The following is a 23,038-nucleotide window of genomic DNA, read 5'->3' on the forward strand; positions in this document are numbered from 1 at the left end:
AACAAGATAAAACTTAAGAGACAGAATTGGGTCGTTTTTTAAACGAGTGCATTCATTGCTTGTTGATTGTACAGTGACCGATTAGATATTTGTTGATTTTGGAACTGAGAGCCAACAGATGATTTACCGCTGCTGTCACTTTTATCTGTGACACAAAGTACGCATGTCCTTGGCTTTCCTCCAGTACTGATTTTACTTTCACCCTCTGCACCTTGGAAAGTTTCTGTTTTCCCAGCCCTCAGCTGTCACAGCCATGCTTTCTCTGTCGTTTCGGCAAACATTACGGGTGAGTACATTTTTAATAATGTATTTTTCTCAGAGCGCTGATACAAGAAGGTCTCTGACACTGTCTCTGGAGAGAAGATGTACCCAAATCACTTATTACTGCAAACTAGGTCATCTCGGGTCACCTCAAACATGATAGAAACTTCTCTTTTGAAGATGCACACTGTAACCAAATGTGTTTTCAATATGCACTCCAGTTTCTCAGGTGCTGCCATGATAGGTGTGATTATGTCAGCTTATCAAAACAGGAAGGAGTGCTACTGTTTGTCCCAGAACATTTGGAGAAAAGTTGACTGTACACCGTATGCTTTATGCAAGACTTCATTTACTCAAGGCTTAGAAAACATAATGAACAGAGAAGATGAGGAGGAGTTTTGCTAAAATACATATATATGCCTGAACATTAATCTTTCTATTAGGCCAAAGTAACACATGGTTACGTAACTATCATGCCGCTACCAGCTGCCTTCAACAAACAAGACCCTGATAAATAAGTGTGTGTGTGTGTGTGTGTGTGTGTGTGTGTGTGTGTGTGTGTGTGTGGTGTGTGTGTGTGTGTGTGTACACATTTCATGTCCAAGGTTTCCCCCAACAACTCCACACGTTTGTTTTTTTCACTGGCTTTCATTTAATGGATTGTTTAGAACATCAAAAGACGCATTCTTAGAAGTCCCTTGTTTCCAAAAGTATTATCATTTTGAGTGATGAAAGTGTTTATTGCAGAGGTGGTTCAAAAGAGACCAAAGGAGCTATCTTTGAAAAACACAAGTAAAAATAACTTTTACTCTGCACATGCAGCGCCAAATTGCACAATGGAGAGTTGCATCAAATCCTGTGACTTGGGTTTTATTAAAAACATAGTGTTGTTGAAAAGCACAATATCTCTCCAGGGTCTTCCCGAACAGAGAGCCATAATTGTTTAAGAAGAGGTTATTTGGATGTTAACCCTAAATAATATTGTTGTGTGTTCACCCTCCGCCCCGTGCAGTCCTTCTTCCTCAGGGCTTCAGGAGGTCTGGGTCGAGAGGGGCAGGTCCCAGCGGGGTCATGCAGACGAGGCTTCGTGAGCGCCGGCGGCTGGACGGGACAGGAGACCCTGGCCCAGGACGACCCAGAGATGTGGAGCCTCCTACAGCAGGAGAAGAACCGGCAGTGTCGGGGTCTGGAGCTCATTGCATCAGAGGTACAGAGGAGGGAGACAGGAGTAGTATTGGGTTTACATTCACTCTTAAAGGTCCCCTATTATAAACATTTTTTAACATCATATTATAGTTCTCAGATATATACAAAACATGTCTCTGAAGTGTTTGGCTCAGATCATGCATTGTAGCATCCAATAAACCCCTCTGTTTCAGCCCTGTTTCAAAAGTGCTGATTCCGTGTCTGTAGCTTTAAATGCAAATGAGCTGCTGCTAGCCACGCCCCTCTGAGAGATAAGCCAAAACACATTGGGACATCACAAAGTGGCCAAAATCTGATCAGCAGGTTTTTATATAGATGGTCCAGGACAAAAATAAATATACTTTTTTTCTTGAAACTTTCTGAATCTCTTTACACAGAGGAGACATATATTTATGCATTCAAGACAGGAAAAAGTGGATTGTGCATAACGGGTGACCTTTAACAAAACAAATAAAATGTTTTAAAGGGTTTTACCACGCAAACTAAGCCAATACCTTGGCAAAATAAGCTTTTTCAAACTGAAAATGGAAAGAAGCCTTTAATCATACAGCCTTAAATACAGAGCGATGTCATAAGGTCAACAGTAGGCCTACATCAGATGCATGCTGCCCACAAAGATGGTTTTGTAGGCCCCCTATTTAAACAGCAAATGAAAGTCATTTATAGCGTCGGCAGGCTCTGTGATCGCACTTCTCCACTCTACGCGCGCCTGGTCCTCTCCTCCAGATGAGTGAAGTATCAGGCCTCCCTCATGTATTTGTCCGGTTGCCGTTGGCTCCCCTCCACGTAGCAAGTCCTCGTCGTCCTCTCCATCTCCTCCAACAGATAATGTCCTCAGTCCTGTCTGTTTTTCCTCTCCCGCTACTCCATCGCTATCAGAACCAGACGGCCTACTTGGCTCCGAGGCCCCTCGGCCGGCACCGCTGCCACTCGGTACAGAAATCAACTGTCCTTCCTCCTCATCCTGGCTTACAGGTTTAAAATAACCTGTAAGCTTCGGCATTTGTTGTAATGGCTGTTTGTCTCAAAACTACTTTTCCCTGAACAATTTCCTTTTCCGAGCGCCACTCTCAAACTTTTTCTTCTCAAACTTTTTCTCCTAAACAACCTTCATCTGTCACTCAATCACTCGCAGTGTGTTAGTCACATGTGAAACATATTCTCATTCTGATTGGCTGTTAAGTGGTGCCCACTGACTGTTTCGGAGTCATCATTTTTGAGAAAAATCTCTGGAATCCATCGATCTGATTGATTAGCGGAGCAAATGATCAAAGTAGTACGGAGGGAAGATATTTTTGTTGGGTTACTGGTCTGGGGGAAGCTCACGAGTGTGTGTGTATACGTGTGTGTGTGTGTGTGTGTGTGTGTGTGTGTGTGTGTGTGTGTGTGTGTGTGTGTGTGTGTGTGTGTGTGTGTGTGTGTGTGTGTGTGTGTGTGTGTGTGTGTGTATTTTAGCGTTTGTGTGTATTGTGTTTGTTTCCCGGGGAAAACCCTCTCGAGAAACACCGGCTATTGTTATGCCTGCTGTGATGTCAAGTTACTCCGTTCTCCGCTTGTAATTATGCCGTTACAAGCTTCAAAGTTGTATTTATCATCTGAATTTGTCAAAACAAGTTTAATATTCTGAAAGCCAAGACTTTGTTACGGACCCTGCCGTGTTATCTCTGATTAATATACGCCTTACATTCATAGTTTCAGCGGGAGGGAGGGGAACAGCAGAACAGCAGAGTGGCGAAGGAGAGCTGTCTTCTTCCCTTTACAAGCTTCAAAAATGTATTTATCGTGTGATTTTGGAAATAAAAGTTTCATATTCTAAAAGCCAAGACTTTATTTATTTTTTATTTTTTGAAAAACATCCGAAATAAAAAACCTTTTTTTAAATTTGTATTGGCTCATGATAGGCCCCTGATCTCCGTAGGCCCCTGGGCTTCAGCCCAGGTCAGCCCTTGCATTAAGGCCCTGGACCCTGGTACTATATTTCTATAACAGATAGGAGGCTTAAACCCCCACATGTGAACCATATGTTGCAGTTGCTTTAAAAGATAAACAATATTCTTAACAACTTCTTCCATCTTAATCTTCATTGTATATGCACCATTCAGACACAGGTTGAATGTAAGCTGTGATGACCCATGTCCCCTAGTGACTGTTTGAATGTGTGTTCAGTATCTTGCGTCACACATACTAGTCTGTGTGTGAACTTGGTCAAGAAATAACAGTTGTGTTTTGAGGTTGTGCTATGTAATGGTTTTTTTAACATTACAATTTCACTTCTCCCATAAAAGACCTCAGCCACAGACAAACACAGATAGTTTACTGTCAAGATTCAACCTAAATGTTAAAACATACATGTAATAATCACAATATAGTCAGATGTTTAGCCAAATAGTGAGCCTACAAGGCATAGTTCAGTATCTGCCTGGAGTTTCTCGTAAAGGGTGATGGCTTAAAAATCCTTCTTTGTGTCTTTTGCACAATGGCAGCAGCACAAACTGTGAAAAAAAAGGCAACGACAAGATTCTCTGTAGACAGACGCGATCACAGTGTAGAAGAAGTTAAACTGCAGAGGACCCTCCTTTGGTAGTAACAAGAAAATATGTTTCTTCAGACATTTTTATTTTGCATTTTTCCCCTTTTAAGTCTGCGATCTAATCTAAGGGAAAGCTGACGGGGAAGAAAGGACATTGTATTATTATATTCACCAGTAAATGATGGATCCGCAGCACAGTGACATCTGAAATATTTATTTTAGTTGTGCATGTGCAGTTAGTTACTGCTTGAGACTCACTCCCAATGATGGCTGCAGTTTTTTCCTTTTTCTTCAGGACCACAGTCAAGTGATCCCGTTAGGTTTACTCACCGATTTCTGCCATTAATCTCCCAAATTTCAGGCTGGATAGAAGAGGAGGGGTTTTGTATGTGTGTTTGTCGAGATAGTGTTTGGAAAATGTCATAGAGAGAGTTTTGTGTCACACTGAGGGCTGGTTTTAAATCCCACTGGAGTGATTGAGGGATCCCGGAGCAGTGACACGTTTGGTATAATAACAAGACAGAGGGGGCGGCTGCGGAGGCCAGAGAGGTAGACAGGGAGAGAAGATGAGCAGGAGAGAGTGGGAGAGAAAAAAGAGAGACAGAGACAGGGAGAGAAATTCATTTGCATTCATTTCCTTTTCTGCGGCTCCATCTCTCCTCTGACTCTGTGTCAGACTCTGAGTGTCTTTGGAACATTTGACACATTGCTGAACCCCACAGGGATTCAGTAGTTCGATTTCTCTATATTCCTCTTTTTATTTGACTATAACGTCTTTTAATCCCCCTCATATTTTTGAGATATTCTGTATTAATTCAGTGTGGCAGCTTTCAGAAGGCTGCAATAAACCTTTTGTAAGATTAATGCAAAACAAATTAACAGATTTAGATGGCTTTGATTATCCTTTGAGACTTTGGTTTGAAAAATTGGTATTTGCAAAGATTTGAACTGTGGTTGTACTGCAGGGGGGTTCAGTCACCCTTATCCAGGTAAATAAGGTTATATTTGGATGGTGACAGTGTTCCGAGTATAAGCAAACATAATATATTATGTGTGACAGTGGATCTTGACACTGTGCTTGTTTGTCAGAACTTCTGCAGCCGTGCAGCGCTCGAGGCCCAGGGCTCCTGTCTCAACAACAAATACTCTGAGGGGTACCCAGGACAAAGGTAACTACGGACAATGCACTATCCAACGTATGCTGTTACAATTATTACAACATTTTTCAGAAGCTTACACTTTTGTGAAATTTCTTAATGGCTATTTTACTCCCTTATATGCTATTGTAAGAAAACATTTTTAAACAGTATTATATGTAACAATATAATACTAAACTATACAATATGTAACAGTACATAACAATACAATACATTTATATTTATTTTATTTATTTATATTTACCATATCAAATAAAGGTCAAAATAGGACAATGTAAAGACAAAATGATACAAAACAATGACAGTGTTTCCCCTACCATTGTCTTGGAGGGGCGCTGCACCCCGCCAACGGAGCCCCGCGCCCCCCCTGAAATTCAAGGTGTTTAAAAAAAAAAAGAAAAAAAAAGTGTTATTATTATTATTTTTTTTAATATATAAATATAGCACCAAATTGCAACTAATCTATATCTACTGTCACTTTCCACATTGAACATGTGCTTTTTTATTAAATAAACTAAACGCTTTCATTTTAAGTTGTGATTTTAGTGTTTTTGACCCTAAGAAACACTGATGCATTAATCAATAACAATAATCCACAGCTCCTCTCTCTGCTCTACAAGTGGCACTATGTGTACCAATGGGGTGTGAAAGGGTGAATGATGTAGTATGCTAAGCGCTACATAAGTACAGTCCATTTACCATATCAAATAAAGCTAAAAATAGGACAATGCAAAGACAAAATGATACAATACAATGTGATGCGATACAAAACAATACAAAACTGAATTGAAAGTTTACCATGAGTAAAATAAGGATACTCTCAAATCTTAATATCTTGCGTCTCTCTCAGGTACTATGGCGGAGCAGAGATCGTGGATCAGATTGAGCTGCTGTGTCAGAAACGAGCGCTCACTGCCTTCGGTTTGGACCCAAATCTGTGGGGCATCAACGTCCAGCCGTACTCCGGATCCCCCGCTAACTTTGCAGCGTACACATCTGTACTGCAGCCTCATGACCGCATCATGGGCCTGGACCTGCCTGACGGAGGACAGTGAGTCAAGTACTCAAATATAGAGCTTTTAGGTTATACTCATACTGATGCGAACAACGCTAATAATAACTTGCATTATTATCATTCTAACGGGATTAATGTTACTTAAAAGAGCATCAATAATAGTTGCTGTGTGTTAAATTAATAATGAGATATTAAGTCCCCATTAGGAAGTCATGACAACAAAATATTCAATTCAGTACAGTATGTTAAATGTGCCATGAAATGTTGTGAGAGTAGTTTTGATATTTTCCTGCAAGAACCTGTATGTATATGGGAATTAACATCAAGAGGAATTAGCTCAAAGTACAAAACGTTAGTCTCGTGGTGGGGTTATACAACATTATACACCATATCAATTCATTTCTTACCAACCACAGAAATGTTAGAAATGTAAACAATAAAAAGCTGTGGGCTAAAGTGTGCCTAGAGATAAATGCAGACCACAATACAATGGCACAAGGTAACAACATCAAACACCATTTTTCTTCTCAAGTAACAATTTAATATAAGGAGGATCCTATAATGTGACAAATTGTAAACACATGTTCAAATGTACAAGCAGTTACAAAAATCGAGGATTTGTAGATCAGAGGATGGAGAAGGAGGGTGTTTGAAGCACAGAGATACTGTAGTCAGTGTCAGGGGAATTATTCTGCTCCATAGTTGATTAGCTACATTCATAAAACGGTTCGTATTGAAGAGAAATGGAAAGTCAGAATAAGTTCACAATGTCGCAGAAGATCTCGCTGAACTTCTGAAATGCATGCTCTACTGAAACTTTTTTTGACTCCTTCACATTTCAGCCTTACCCACGGCTATATGACGGACACCAAGAGAATCTCAGCCACCTCCATTTACTTTGAATCAATGCCTTACAAGCTGGATGTGAGTAATTCGCTTATAAAACAGAATTTGTGAAGACAACAGCTGATCTGAAAACAAAATGTACTATAATGCACGCCTGATTTTTACCTCTATCCTCCTCCTGTCTCCCCTCAGCCCAAAACAGGTCTGATAGATTATGAGCAGCTGGAGAGGAACGCCCGACTCTTCAGACCCAGACTTATCATAGCAGGAACCAGCGCCTACGCCCGCCTCATCGACTACACTCGCATGAAAAAGGTACCTCTTATGTATCAAAATGTCCACTAAAGGATATTAGAACACGAGATAAACAAGTTAAAAATCGGATGAGAGTAAAATAACGTGTCTGTCTGTGTGTGTGTTTCAGCTGTGTGTGGAGCTCAACGCCTACCTGCTGGCTGACATGGCTCATATCAGCGGCCTGGTGGCAGCCGGAGCAGTTCCCTCTCCCTTCCAGCACGCTGACCTGGTCACCTCCACTACCCATAAGTCCCTGCGTGGAGCAAGGTGAGGGCCTTGATGTAGTGTGTTGATGGTGGTCAGGTCAAGTTAACATTGTGTGGTGTTAAGAAATATATTTAAAGGAATATTTCATGTTAAGTGTACTCTGTTGTCTCCAGGGCCGGTCTGATCTTCTACAGGAAAGGCGTGCGGTCTGTGGATAAGAAAGGTCGGGAGGTGAACTATGACCTCCAGGACAGGGTGAACTTTGCCGTGTTCCCATCACTTCAGGGAGGACCTCACAACCACGCCATCGCAGGGGTGGCCGTCGCCCTCAAACAGGTTCAGATATAAACATGAATCATTAATATTCATCCATAGCCTACCATTGACATCATTATCATTCTCTCTACAGGCTTCCACTCCCATGTTCAAACAGTACATCGCTCAAGTGCTGCTCAATGCCAAGAGCATGGCTAACGCTCTGCTGAAGAAAGGCTACACCTTAGTGTCAGGTACTGTAGACGTTTTTTTTCTACCTAATTTGCATTTTTTTTTCATGAAAGTGATGATAACTTCATCTCATATGTTTGAGTGGAGGAAAGTTACAATTTATTTCACCGACAGACACATTTCCCCCTGAGCTGATCTGCACTTTATTTCACCCTGAACTAAAAAGACAGCTCATCTCCCCTTCCTCCTCCTCCCAGGTGGAACAGACAATCACCTGGTCTTGGTTGACCTTCGACCTCGCGGGATGGACGGGGCTCGAGCTGAGAGGATCCTGGAGCTGGTGTACATCACGGCCAACAAGAACACCTGCCCCGGAGACAAGAGCGCTCTCACTCCAGGAGGACTGCGGCTCGGTACGGGAAGATTTAAATGTTGTATGTGTTGATACCCTGATTACTGTCAGTGGAGAGCTGCAGGAGTAGAGGTTGTTTGGGCCAAATCTGTCAATCAGTCAGTTGTCCTACCTGATTTCATATTGTCCCTTTCTCCCCCGCCCCCCCTCACTGTACGTCCATCAACCTGTCAGTCAGCCTGTCAGCATGTGTCTCCCTTAACCTCGACGTATTATTTAATACAAATGTTGTTATTTTACAGGAACTCCAGCTCTTACCTCCAGACAGCTCAATGAGGCAGACTTTGAAAAGGTTGTGGATTTTATCGATGAGGGGATTCAGATCGCACTGGATGTAAAGAAGAAGACTGGTGAGGAAAGAGGAAGAGTTTTTATGCATTGGTAGACACAGCATGGGGACATTGTTTCCATTGTTGTATGGGAGGCTTTTGAATGTTTACTGTCAAGGAGAACCAGGGATAATGTTGTCAAAAATCATGACGATGTGTATCAAAGGAAATCGTTTTGTTAAGCTCTAGGTTCTGCAGTACATAAATATAGTCTCAATTTCCAGTTTGTTTTGTACAACATGGCCCTTTTTACAACATTAGATTACATTGTTAAGCGGATTCATAAAATACCAACTTTCAGCTTGTTGTTTTGTTTTCTCTCTCCCAACAGGGAATCTGGCCAGCTTCAGGTCCTTCCTGCTGGAGGACCAGGAGACGGTGTCGCGCATCGCGGAGATCCGCCAGCGGGTGGAGCTGTTCGCCAGACCCTTCCCCATGCCTGGCTTCACTGACCACTGAATATAACACCACGTGAGGGAGGGTCATGGACATTTTATTCATTCCCCCTTTACTGTAACCAATCTTTTGATAATACTTGATATTATAATGATGTGCATAATTATTGTGGCTGCCATTGGAGTCTATGATTAAAACGACTTCATATGTAAATGTAAGACAGGTGTTGATAATAATGATAATGCTTTGGATTATAGGCTACATGTGTACAACCTGATCATGTTGCTCTTAAAAGGTACTCTATCCTCCAGCTGCTGCCCTCAAATTGTCTCCAATTCTCAAACTGTAATTTGGTTGGACTAAGCCTAGAAGTATACAGTGTGTTTGGTATTTCACTTTTAGTCACTAAGCTGATTCAAGAGCACTTATCGAGTTCTGGGAGTTTGACAGCAGCTTTGTTAAGGAGCAAACCCGAAAGGGAAAAGCAGAACAAACTGGGTTTCCAGTCTTTTATTAATCACCTTCTATATCTTCAACTTGATTTGTATTTGAAAAGGATATTTGAAGAATGTACATGCAGTAGATCTTCCTAGTTGCAGTCTTTATACAATGTTTTCAAGATTTCATAAGCTCTCTGTAGTCACTTTTCAATACATGGAAGATGATTTGTAACTAGTTTACGAAGCAGGGAGGAGACTGCAGAGTTTATAAACACTGATCCATGTTAAGCTGCTGGCATTTCCTCCGGTCATTTCCTCTCACTGTCAACTTCAGGGAATAGTCCAGAAAAACAAATATAAGCTGATCTTTACACAATTAGATCTGACAGAGGGAGATGAAGCCAAAGCTTTGTCAGTGAGCTTCACATGCCATTTTTTGGAAGTGGACTTCTTATCTCAGCTGGTTTTGATTTCCATCTTAATACATTGTTTTAAATTAAACCTCTTTGCATGAACAATGATAACCAGTGTGTTCCTGTTATAAACAAGTTCCCACTTCCTCTGATACCTTTTTTCCTTTTGTGATACTGTCTCTTTATTTCTCCCTGCTATTACACAATAACCACAGACAGTTCCCTGTGGTATACATGAGAAGACATTAGAAGTGTCATCCATCTCTGCCCTGATGTTTTCGACTTGCATTTATATTTATATTAAAGCTTTCTTTTTGTCGCTGCAGTCAGACCTTTATACTCCTATGAGCAGGCTTCCTCTTTTCCATTAAACTTTAATTTTAATGCATTTATTTCTTATTCTGGAGGCATAATTTCCTCAGAGACAAATAAGGTTTTTATGAAGCATCATTACCAAGCTTTGAAGCATTAAGTGCAGCTACTGCCTTTTTCAGGTGCTTAATATTTATTTCACTGAAGAACTAAATGACGTTTGTTTGGTGTCAGACGTCTTTTGTGTCCTGCTGGGCTTTTTTAATGCGTCTTCCAATTTTTTCCAGTTGAAGGTTATTGCTTGAGTTTGTGCCAGAGGAATGTGTCCGGCCAGCTGAGTCAGAGGTCAAAGGTCAAAGTTCGGGGAAACTCTCACAACTCTGTCGTCAGAAAAAACAGACACGCAGCATCACAACACAAATAACGACAAATCCCCTTCATCCCTGTGCCTGCTTCTCATGACCTGACAACTCTTTTGACGCAGTTTGTGTGTGTGTGTGTGTGTGTGTGTGTGTGTGTGTGTGTGTGTGTGTGTGTGTGTGTGTGTGTGTGTGTGTGTGTGTGTGTGTGTGTGTGTGTGTGTGTGTGTGTGTGTGTGTGTGTGTGTGTGTGTGTGTGTGTGTGTGCATCCTTTGGGGAGATCATACTGTATATTCCCTCATGCTTCATCGTTCCTAGCCATCTCTTTATTGCCTAGAGTCCCCGGGGTGTTTAAAGATTGTTATTTCTTTACGTCCGCTGTTCTTTGCTCTCTCTTCATCCGCTCTTTTAGTTGTTTTAGGAGGAAGAGAGTGCAGTGCAGATAGTCTGAAGGGAGGTCTGAAGGTTTCTGGAGTGGATGAAAGAGGAGTCTCTCCTTCAATGAACAAAGTGACAGGGGTTTATTATTAATGTATCCCTCAGAATATGCAAAGATTCACTAAGACAGTGAAAATAAGGGAGGGATAAGTATATTTCAATATTAAACATGACAAGGAGTCTCGAAGGATAAGAATATCATCCAGCCACATGTTTGGGACTCAATAAACCTGTGGTACATTTATTTTTAAATGACGCCCATAACAGAATGATCATGGTTTTTTAGTTCAGAATAAAGCAAGAACAGAGAGAGCAGAGTTTGGTATAAAGTCCATGTCCTCAATAGAAACAGCTTCAAATCAAAAGCTCTTTGCAATATTTCAATCTAAACACTTCTAAATCTGGCAGAGCTGGTATATGGCTGCCCCCCCATCTGTAACCTTTGCCAGGGGGTCCGATTCTCACCGAAATCACAGTTATTCCCCTCTACTTTAAGCAAACTAAAGCAATTTACTCTGGATTCATGGTGTATGCAATGGTAAGGGGGCTTCTTCTAAATATTAAAAAGTAAATTGTAAATTCAACCACTTTCCTCCTCCTTATCAACGTCTATTTTTAAGATAAATATGGATTTAGATGTTAAAAGTCAATGAGGGACATAGGTGTACGTGTTTCATCGTACGTGTCTGCAGAAAGACAGAAAGGGACCTGGATTTGTGTGTGTGTTGTGTACACTGTGCTCTGCTGTCATACATGAACGCCATGCTGTGGGACTGCTCAGCATCCTGCCACTGCTGATCAAAGACATTGCTGTCAAACACACTGTTGCGCGCACACACACACACACACACACACACACACACACACACACACACACACACACATACACACACACACACACACACACACACACCAACTAAATGTGGTTACAGAAGCACAAATCAGGCTTTCAAAGTGACAGCTGCACTGCCAACAGATGGATGTGTTCCATCAGAGTTCCTGATTGTGTATTTTTACCTTGGAAAAAGATCTGTATCTGACTTTGTTCCATGCAGGTGGGCAGGATGACATCAAAAACTCTCATCACACATAAAACTGACATTTTATTTTTTGAAAGTATCCAGCCCAGTTTATACATCTATCACTACACACAGTCATTGCTGAATTTAGTGGCTGCTAAACCAACAATAACGTACCGGTTATGAAGAAACACATGCAGACCAGTCACATGCATTTGACCATCAGTGCGTTCCAGCAGGCGGTAATGATGTCATCACAAGTTTATATATCTAAGGTTTCACACTTGCAGAAGGTATACAAACATACAGCATTTTAAGCGTCAGATTTAGATCGCATTGACATTAAAAGAAAACTTAAAAGCGTTCGTTGCTTTGAGCCACTTAATAATGTATATATTACTTTTCCGCTGATAATTTATGGATGTATGAAGTTTCAGATATCTTGTGTATTTTTCCAATCTGTTCCAGGCAGCTACTCGTCTCCAAAAAATGTTGGGCATTAGCCTGACACCTGAAGCTTATTTGCATAATTTACTTCAGCTTTTGTGAGTCTAATAACTGATTTTAATTTGTTGGTTGAATTGAAACCAACAGATGGCTGAAATTTTAATTTTAATTTGTATTGGCTAAACAATGCAATAGCATATGTTTGGTGCAGTGTGCATGTCTGTCTTATCTGTCGTGTAATAATGTAGAAATACTACATGGTAAACTTTTTCAATATTCTTATGTGCACTCATGATGCGTTCACTGACCCTCTTGGTGGAATTCACCAGAGGTACAGACGCACTAAAGGGTTACAGATCCTGATCTAGGGTACAATTCAGTTTCCATCTGCAGAGAAGATGTCGAGGAGGGAGTGAATCTGACCCCAGATCAGGATTTTCAATCTGGTCATTGAGAGGAGGCAAGCGAGAGATTCAGAACTCAGGTCCCTCCTTCTTCAGGTTTTTGTAGTCTGTGGTAATGGCCACAAACTTGGGAAAAATCAAAAGCAAAAATCAGTGGGAGGGGAAACTTGATGCAGATATTTCACATGCAAACAGAGATGTATAAATCAAATCACAGTCCGAAAATCTGTGTGCTGGTTTACCTTGTACTGGTATGTGGGATCAAGATTATTCCACGGCTCAGGGTTGTTGGTCTTGTTCCAGCTAAACACACAAACACACAGACAGAACTGGGATAAGTTACAGGTTCTTTGGAAACTGAGATACACAAATACAGCTTTTTTCAGACCTAAGACACACACTAATATTCAGTCAAAAGTGATGTGATAACCCTGAGAGCTGCTATATTTCATCCTTGCTTTAATAGATTACACACAAGAAATGATATGACTCAATCCCAGCACACAGTTGGAGCTTTGGCAACACCATGAGATATTTAAAGCTCATCAGGTAAAGAAAAACTGAAGGAAAGAAATAATGGAAGACAAGAAATGCATCATCCTGTGATCACTTAGTTGCAGTTATTGGAACATCATTATGGACAAATAAACAGTTTGAAAAGCAGCATGAGGAGAGGAAGTTGAAGAAAGAGGCGTTTCAAGGGAGGAATAAAAGCAAGCGGGAATCCCCTGTGGTCACATCATAAAAGAAATCCCTCTGCTCAGTTAGAGTGCAAACGTTTTCTTCAACACTCATTAAAATTAGCATTTCAGGATGAAAGTCTGAGAGGAAGGAAGTCTAAAATCCATGATTTAATTCTTATCTATAACCATCCTGTCACCACTCTGTAGGGAGTCATTAATGCTTTTTTGGAGATTTTTGTCTTACTGTTTCTTAAATAATGTGAACATTTGCTTAACAGATGTTTAAACCGGAGGAAACACACAAATTAATCAAATAAAAAGCAGATTCCTAGCAGCCTCAAGGTGGTGCATTTGTTTATAAAGATGGAAAAATATATTGTAGATAGCCAATCTTCAGTATTGACTATATAATGATGATACTGTTATAGAAACGTTTGTAATCCAAAATACCATGTACTGACAACTTTTCTTTTGCATATTAGAAGAGGTTCTTACGTGACATGCGGTCCTTTGGCCAACCGTATCAGATACATCGACGCCCCGCCCATTCCCAAACAGATGAAGAAGAACTGGGGGATGAGCTGCAGACACAGAGAGACATGATCAAAACATTAGCCTATTCCGTGTTGTCTTTTTCATCATACCTAATTGGTGACTTCTGAATCTCAAGTTATATTGTGCTGCTTATAAATGACAACACAACTTGTTAACAGAACAATTCTATTATCCATATTTACGGTAAATCATTTAAAGAGAAGTTAAATCGAGACCATTCTTTGTAAAAATGATCCCAATTTCACAATTTACAGATTATTTCTCTCTGATCACAAAAAAAATATGTTGTGGTTTTACATATGAAATAGATATTCATCGACAGAACCAGGTCACCCCAGACTGCAGTCTTTACGCTGATATATGATAAATGTTGCTCTAGCCTTTTACAACATTTAGTAACTCCATATTAAATGACTATACTGTTGGGCTCCTTTTACTTTAGAGGACACTGTGCACTACGCTAAGTTAATGTACTTCACTTGCATTAGCGACTTAATGTTGATCCGTCACTGGTGCTAGTCATTAAAGTAGAATCATGTCTGCCAGAAAATAACCCGGTATATACATTTATTTATTATTAAACCTTAATTTTCACCCTTGCATCAGCCTCAGTCAGTTTCAGCCTCATAAATCCTGTCACTGTGTTATCTGACTGTTTTGGTGAGTATGCAAATATAAAAGCACAATCTGAATTTCGAAAGGTGCAGATGCAGATTCTTTCGAAGTCACTGTATACTTATTCAACTGAGAGAAACCCGTATGCATCCCAGGCCAACTTGTTTTTTTTATGGAGGGTCGGAAGTTTAAGTGGTGAGAATGGAAACATAAACCAGTTTATAGGTCAATTGGTTTGGACCCTCCGCAGAAATCAAAGTGAAGAGAAACTTTCCATTACACAAAACAGTGAATTTTCCCATGTTCATTGAGAGTAGAAAAAACACAAACAAAAACAGGGACCAACCAGTTTGAAGTCACCTGCGGTCTGTGGCCAATCAGAATGCAGCTCTGGATTAGTGCCACTCTGACCCAGGTGGCTCCAATCTCCTCTCATTTGGATCTAACTAGCAGTCAATTGCATTTGACAAAAGATCCAACCCACTTGATGGAGTTCATGAACAAGGTCACATTCCCATCAAAGGAACTCATTACATTTAAAGCAGGGAAATTAGATTACGGACATTTAAAAGGGGGTGAGCACTACATCAGATTATTGCAGTGATTTAAACAGATAAAGAAATGTGTTAAATTGTTATCAAAAACAAGAGAAGTAGTGTCACGTTGTGTTGGCTCGATTACAGCCTTAATGGTAACCTTTTTTACTTAACTCACATAAAACCCCTGAACACAGCATGCAGAGATAACATAACAGAAAACGGTGTGTGCAGAAAGACAAGTGAACACTGATTTCTCCAAAATCACATGATCATATTGACAGGCGAGGGAACCCTGCTATCGGCACTCACAGCAAAATTGACACAAGGAAATGTATTGGGAGATAAGAAAATGGCTCTATGACAACTACCATCAATATATACCAGAGAAGCGAATATTAACTGACTCCCATTTCACTATAAGTGATTTCATATTTATTCTCCACAAGGTTTTTTACAAGTTGGAAATGTCTTTGCTGAAGCGGCTGAGATTTAGGCTGTTGTTGGACCCGATGCATGCTTTATTTGTTCACCTCCTGTCTGCAGATTATCGTCACTCAAGTCTAGGATTAACAGCTGCCATGCTTCTGCTCAGGCACCCTGTGTCAACTGGAGAAACCTGCTGAAACACAGCACTGTGTGTGTGCGTGTGTGCGTTCGTGTGTGCGTGCGTGTGTGCGTGTGTGTGATGGTGATGGAAACTAACTGAGTATTCACTCAAGTGCTGTGCCTGAGTAAACCTCTGAGTTACTTCTGCTTAGTTTTACTGTTTCCATTTTATGCAACTTCTGCTACATCTCAGGGGAATATATGTAGAACTTTTAATACAAGGTACTTTTTAACTTCAATACAGATCTTTGACAGCAGCAGGAATAGAATATCTTTCAACATTTTGGATCACCTCAACCAAACAGTGATTTCTTCTTCATACTTTACACATGGTTTCATTTGAATAACTGTTTGGGGCCCCAACAGGTACAATAATGCAATGTTTCGTTAAAAAAAGAGAATAGAAAAAGGCATAGATGATCATACTATAAATCTTTTTAGCAGAACTAAATCTCCTGACCCTTATATTAGAAAGTAATATACTAACAGTATAAGTAAAATGCTGATTCAGTATAATGTCTTTAATGTCGATCTAATATGTCTTGTCAATCACAAAGGAAGTTTTTTCTACAAATGCTTACCGAATATAAGTTACATTTTGCGGATTAAACTTCTGCTATTATGTACGACTTTTACTTGTAAAGTATATTGACATCGGAGAGAGAGAACCAGCCATGGATTTGACAATGCAATAAAACACTTATTACTGTCAGCTAAAGATTTGCTGCAACATGACTGAATGATCATCACGTCTTTCTTTAACTGCCTGTCCCAAACCTGCCTCGATCTGTCTGCCACTGAAATTATTCAGTTATTCTGATGATTACACGGTAAACTATATTTTGGAGTTGTGAGTGATTTTGGACAGAGTCAATGTAGCAGCCACCTGTCTCACCTTCTGTCTGTCTGTCTTAAACTACCTGACAATCTCTCTCCGTCTCACTTGATCGAGGAGTCTTGATGGAGTCCCAGAGGGATGTGTTCCCTGCTGCTCCTCTCTGCCTGTCTGTCTCTCTGCCTGTCTATCTCTCAATCTGTCTGTCTGTCAGGATGATAGACGGCATCACGGAGTCTCTCAGGGATTTCCTCCCTGCAGCGTCCCTCTCCCTCTCCTGGGAGGCACATGACGAGAAGTTCAAACACTGTCACTTGGCTCTCTGACAGCAGAGCTGGTTAAAAAACATGGAGAAATAATCCAATCCCCTGTAGGGACAACTGATATGTTCACATTTATTTTAATGCCAACCACTCATTTCCTAAATGGTTAGATATTGTCAGTTTAGATTGAGGAAGGTTTCTAAAAGTCATGGATGTGTTTTAAATTCTTAAGCCTCTCTCAGTTTGGTTAGATTTTAAATGAGCTTCACTGGAGAAACTTAACCTGCTCACTTAGTTAAAATAAGATGATGTGAGACTAAATTAGACTGCTGATCACTTCAATCATTTGCAAACACTCTAAAAACCTTGCGGACAATCATTTGTTGAGTTTCATTGACTGAAGCTGGAACATGTGCAAAAAGTTAACACTTGAACATACCGAATATTTTTGCCTTATTCATCGGGCATTCATGTTCAGTGAGACATTATGTTAACCCTTTCACGCATAGAGGCTACTACAGTGGACAGCTTTTCAAAAGGTGTTTTCTTATATATGCATGGGTTTTGATGGCATAGTTGCACCATCAGCCACTACATAGGACCCTATTGCACCATCCCATACACTGCCACTCAGTGGTAAATCAGTGTAAGTGCATGATACGTGTCTAAACCTGCTCTAAACCAAGATGGACGACAGAAAGCCAGATGGACCGAATCACTCATCGATATCTTGCCAATCCTTTTATGGAAAGCGCTCCCTGCAGGTATAGAGTGGCAAAGTCACGCCCATTTACTTCCGCCCCATGGGACCTTATTTCTGAAAAATCATGTATTGAAGTCAATGGAGAGAGAAAGATTGCACAATTCAAACGGGATCAAAAGATAATCTCTCTCTCTCCATTGACTTCAATACATACTTTTTCCAAAATAAGGTCCCATGGAGGTCCCCCGGAAGGGGAGGGACTTCACCACTAACAATGTTGGTGACATCAAGTAACAACTAAGGAATCATATAATTCATTAATTGTCAAAGTATTGATTTTATGTTTGCAGGAAATTTTGATTAATCACCTGTCCACTAAAGTGGATGGCATGCATCACTGGCTATATTTCAACTAAAATTCATACTGTTACTGGTACTGTTGTTCTTGAAAATACTTCATTTGCAATATCTTTTTGGGCCTTAGATAAATATACTCAAGTTATTATAATGTAATTTTAAGTTTGCACATCTTTATTTATCATTTTTTCCAAATTGACATTTCTTCAGTTCAAACTTTCGCATACTGTCCAACTGAGTGGACATATAAAACTTTTTTTTTCTAAATTTGAAAAAACTAGATAAAAATAAACTAAAGATAAAAACAGTTGGTAAAAAAATCCTGAGTGAGGCTTTCATAATTCATGCATGAAAGGGTTTTAATCAATACATGCATTTTAAGATGACGTGATATTATTTATATTAAAATGCTATTCTACCATACAGACATACGTCACATTTTGGTTCATAAGCTTTTTATGCATTTTAAAGCCTAAACACATGGATCTGCAAATTAGCTTTATATCGCATTACAATGACTTTGCCATGTTTAAATCACTGTTTGTCTCTAATGGTACAGTTACATAAGGGAAAGGGGCATACATAAAAGCCAAAGTACTTAGCTTCTAACCTAAAGATGATAACCAGGCGTTCATGTGAATAAGGTCTTCAATGTTTTTTTACAAGCAAAATTCTGGAGAATTAAGATTGAAGAGTTTGTTGTTCATTGCAGCTCGAACTCAAACTTTAGCTTAAAAAGGTTTGGATATGAAAACAGGTAAAGAAAAAGTAAAGAAATAATTATTACTCACGCCAGGGTGCCTCTTAGCATGCTCCATTGCTGTCCGAAATACCATTGCTCCAGTTTAGAGAGATGTAGGAACAATGCTTGGAATATAATGAGTTTCAGGCCCTTGTTATCGACAAGCAGCTGTGCACAGACAGCATTTAGACCTGTTGCTCTCTGTGTGTGGAGGGAGGAGGAGGAGGAGGAGGAGGTCATTTACATCTGATCGCAGCTGCTTCTGCTCCCTTGTTGGGGTGGTCACACCGGACACTGTGAGACAGTTTATATTCAAATGATAAGGTTTCACCCTAAATGCTTATTAAATATACAGGTCTGAGACATTTGGTGCTCATGTCAGGGTGTCCTATCAGAAGAAGGTTTGTGAGCTCCTGCAGAGATAAAAAGGGAATCATTTTGGCCCTCATTTCCTTCACTGTAGTTTAAAGACGTGTTCCTTTGGGAGCTGACGGAGGAAATGGAAAAGCATACAAACACTGTGTCCTTTCAACTGCCACTGGGGAACATCTATAGTCTATTAAAGAGCATCTTGCAGGGTTTTTTTTTTTCTACATTTATGCTTAAACTTGCTTGAAAATTACAATTAAAAAAGTGAATGTAGGGTTTGATATGTTTTACGAGACATAAGGGCAGGAATTCAGAGGGAAAGAGCAATGTTGAGCTCTGCTCTTAAAAACGGCTTTTTTTTAAGGTCGTACGTTAAACGCGTCATATTACATCACAAAGGGTAAACATCTCCGCTCTCTGACCGCGGGTATAGTTAGTAGTTGCGTTGAGTTGAGCGGTTGTGTTTTAGTGAGCTGGTATTTTTCGGTAGTTTTACATTGTATTTCACCATTTGTAATCATGGTGCAGTATTGTGTTTGTGCAGGTTGCACAAATACCAGCCTGTCAGGACATCGAGTCCACAGTTTCCCTCACGGGAAAAGGACCGGAGCTAGCGTTAGTGATGGCAAAATGAAGCTTTGAATGAAGCGTCAAACCACTTGGACAATTGTGTCGGAAATAGGTTCATTTCTCGAAGCTTCAGTTACAGCGACCTCTCCTGGCGAAGTGCAAGACTGCAGTGGGTTTAACGTATCTTTGCCTTGAAAAATATTCGATGCACACACACACTAAGACTGAATATCATGTTCTATTAGCAATTAAAGATTGATAATTGTGTGTATTGGGTTATTGAGAAGAGACTAGAGAGTGCTAGACATTTTTTGGGTGGAGAGGGACTTTTATCAGTCATTAAAGTATTAAAGTTGAAAAGCAATGATTAAAAGTTTAACTCTTCCAGGCTTTGAACCAGCTGCGCGGAGGACATCGCTGCATCCTGGCCGCCGGCTCTATCCACTGGACTATCTATTCCTTAGAGTCTAAGGAATAGCGTTCGTTCCTCGGTGCGTTGTGCATCCACCTCCCTGCAGCACATACTCTCCACAGCTTTATCAGGAAACCGTATTACATCTCTCTCCCCTCCCTTCGCTGCTCTCTCTCTCTCTCTCTCCCCTCCGGTACACGGCACCGTAAGACGTAGTGTGGTGTTGCATTAGGTAACGCTGTGGTGGCTGTACTGCTCCAGCCGTCTCCTTTGTGTTTGTTTGTTTCCCCCTGTCTGTGTTGTTTGTGTGTGCATGGTGGCTGTCACTCCTTGCTCCCGGCTCAATCTCCACTCACCTGCTGCAATCAGCTGTGCACCCTCCCCGACTACACACCTGCTTTCCATCAAGCCATTTACAACGGCATATCAACGGAGGCTCCACAACCTTTCTCCGCCAGATCGTCAAGTATCAGCCGTATCTCGGGTCTCCCCTCCGGTACACAGCACCGTAGTGTGGAGTTGCATTAGGTAACGTGAGATACGGCTGATACTTGTGCATTAGTTTCTGTTATGGATCAGTATCAACAGTCCTGCCAGTAACGTTACTATATTATCAATGCTACTTTAGTTATAGCCTGATATATGATAGCTAACTTCACAATGTTGTGATGTGACGTTAGCTAACATTCTGTAGCAAACGCCGATCACTCACCAAGATAGCTGCCCAGTTCTCCACTTGTTCTCCTCACACCACAGCTCAATTTCTCTCCGATGGCCGTTATTTCTTCTAATCCTTGGCTCCTCCTGGTCTCTTGGACGCCTAGCAGGCTCATAATTATAAGGTTGTGGTCCGTCGTATGCATTCGAATATTCATGTTCAACTTCTTCTGTGTCTTCTGTGTCGAAACTAGCATTGGGATCCATGTTTATTAATACGTTACACCGGCCGCTCTCCCCCTTGTTTCCCCCATGTTACGTCACACGCGGGAGGTCACGTGCCGAGGCTTTTTTATGCGGAAGTGAAAATGTCTTACAAAAACGACGCCAGATGTCACTGTAGTGTATATTTCTGTATATTTTTTTGAAAATCTAGTGTGTTCATCATTTTCCTACACATTTATTCACAGGTTTCTTTAACCAGGAAGTTGCTCTTTAACCTCTTTAGCTGACCTCATCATATCAGGAAAGATGCATTCAGTGAACGTCCAAAACAACACACTTCAGCGGACAGCTGCTGCCTTAAAGAGAAAGAGAAGATCCGGGAATGAGGCTCATGGATATTGAAATGGGGATGTAATTGAAGCCTATATTTTAAATTATTTCTAAAAGAAAAATTAAACTGTAACACAGACTTGTTTCATATGACAGATTCTCCTGGCTGATTATTTTTGGCGACTAAATTTAGGGACACTCGAACGGATAATTATGTTCCACAATCACCATGCTTGTACCTTTTTACTAAGGACTGTTACAAAAATGTCAATCAGCACAGGGACTGACCAAGGTAGACATTTAGGGTTTGGAAACATGGCAACTCAGCTTGTTTTGGGTTTTTTAAATATTTTTTTATTGAGTCAGGCACAATGAGTTTACATTTATATAGTCAATATACAGTGGGGCAAAAAAGTATTTAGTCAGCCACCAATTATGCAAGTTCTCCCACTTAAAAAGATGAGAGAGGCCTGTAATTTTCATCCTAGGTATACCTCAACTATGAGAGACAAAATGAGAAAAGAAAATCCAGAATATTGCATTGTCGGATTTTTAAAGAATTTATTTGCAAATTATGGTGGAAAATAAGCATTTTGTCACCTACAAACAAACAAGATTTCTGGCTCTCAAAGACCTGTAACTTCTTCTTTAAGAGCCTCCTCTGTCCTCCACTTGTTAATTGTATTAATGGCACCTGTTTGAACTCATTATCAGTATAAAAGACACCTGTCCACAACCTCAAACAGTCACACTCCAAACTCCCCTATGGCCAAGACCAAAGAGCTGTCAAAGGACACCAGAAACAAAATTGTAGACCTGCACCAGACTGAATCTGCAATAGGTAAGCAGCTTGGTGTGAAGAAATCAACTGTGGGAGCAAAATGGAAGACATACAAGACCACTGATAATCTCCCTCGATCTTGGGCTCCACGCAAGATCTCACCCCGTGGGGTCAAAATGATCACAAGAACGGTGAGCAAAAATCCCAGAACCACACGGGGGGACCTAGTCAATGACCTGCAGAGAGCTAGGACCAAAGTAACAAAGGCTACCAATCAGTAACACACTACGCCGCCAGGGACTCAAATCCTGCAGTGCAAGACGTGTCCCACTGCTTAAGCCGGTACATGTCCAGGCCCGTCTGAAGTTTGCTAGAGAGCATTTAGATGATCCAGAAGAGGATTGGGAGAATGTCATATGGTCAGATGAAACCAAAATAGAACTTTTTGGTAAAAACTAAACTAGACGTGTTTGGAGGAGAAAGACTGCTGAGTAGCATCCAAAGAACACCATACCTACTGTGGAACATGGGGGTGGAAACATCATGTTTTGGGGCTGTTTTTCTGGAAAGGGACCAGGACGACTGATCCGTGTAAAGGAAAGAATGAATGGGGCCATGTATCGTGAGATTTTGAGTGACAACCTCCTTCCATCAGCAAGGGCATTGAAGATGAAACGTGGCTGGGTCTTTCAGCATGACAATGATCCCAAACACACCGCCCAGGCAACGAAGAAGTGGCTTCGTAAGAAGCATTTCAAGGTCCTGGAGAGGCCTAGCCAGTCTCCAGATCTCAACCCCATAGAAAATCTTTGGAGGGAGTTGAAAGTCCGTGTTGCCCAGCGACAGCCCCAAAACATCAC

The 23,038-nt window shown here is 40.7% G+C and overlaps 2 protein-coding genes across 2 annotated transcripts; one reads left to right on the forward strand and one right to left on the reverse strand.

The window, feature by feature from the left end:
• Positions 1-119: 119 nt before the first annotated feature.
• On the forward strand, positions 120-10,115 carry LOC307034692 (serine hydroxymethyltransferase, mitochondrial-like). Its single transcript, XM_079673563.1, has 12 exons — positions 120-286; positions 1,274-1,468; positions 5,087-5,166; positions 6,005-6,205; positions 7,012-7,093; positions 7,208-7,330; positions 7,440-7,579; positions 7,693-7,855; positions 7,929-8,028; positions 8,224-8,379; positions 8,621-8,728; positions 9,039-10,115. The coding sequence occupies exons 1-12, from the start codon at positions 254-256 to the stop codon at positions 9,164-9,166; spliced, it is 1,509 nt and encodes a 502-aa protein (XP_079529689.1). The 5' UTR covers positions 120-253; the 3' UTR covers positions 9,167-10,115.
• Positions 10,116-12,156: 2,041 nt separating this feature from the next.
• Positions 12,157-19,112, reverse strand: LOC307037701 (NADH dehydrogenase [ubiquinone] 1 alpha subcomplex subunit 4-like 2). The gene is made up of 4 exons (XM_079678758.1): positions 18,884-19,112; positions 14,115-14,200; positions 13,179-13,239; positions 12,157-13,062 (listed from the first exon to the last, which is right to left on the reverse strand). The coding sequence occupies exons 1-4, from the start codon at positions 18,926-18,928 to the stop codon at positions 13,006-13,008; spliced, it is 249 nt and encodes an 82-aa protein (XP_079534884.1). The 5' UTR covers positions 18,929-19,112; the 3' UTR covers positions 12,157-13,005.
• Positions 19,113-23,038: the final 3,926 nt, after the last annotated feature.

The sequence above is a fragment of the Notothenia rossii genome, assembly GCF_949606895.1.
Source record: "Notothenia rossii genome assembly, chromosome: 4".
In the NCBI taxonomy this organism is placed as follows: Eukaryota; Metazoa; Chordata; class Actinopteri; order Perciformes; family Nototheniidae; genus Notothenia; species Notothenia rossii.

Bases quoted from the DNA above. Each gene is read 5' to 3' on its own strand.
- LOC307034692 (XM_079673563.1), top strand. From the start codon at position 254: ATGCTTTCTCTGTCGTTTCGGCAAACATTACGG. The intron at 8,380-8,620 runs GTACGGGAAGAT...GTTATTTTACAG, and splicing joins TCCAGGAGGACTGCGGCTCG to GAACTCCAGCTCTTACCTCC. The intron at 8,729-9,038 runs GTGAGGAAAGAG...CTCTCCCAACAG, and splicing joins GGATGTAAAGAAGAAGACTG to GGAATCTGGCCAGCTTCAGG.
- LOC307037701 (XM_079678758.1), bottom strand. From the start codon at position 18,928: ATGGTATTTCGGACAGCAATGGAGCATGCTAAGAGGCACCCTGGC. The intron at 14,201-18,883 runs GTGAGTAATAAT...CTGTGTCTGCAG, and splicing joins ATGCTAAGAGGCACCCTGGC to CTCATCCCCCAGTTCTTCTT. The intron at 13,240-14,114 runs GTAAGAACCTCT...TTGTGTGTTTAG, and splicing joins GCCAAAGGACCGCATGTCAC to CTGGAACAAGACCAACAACC.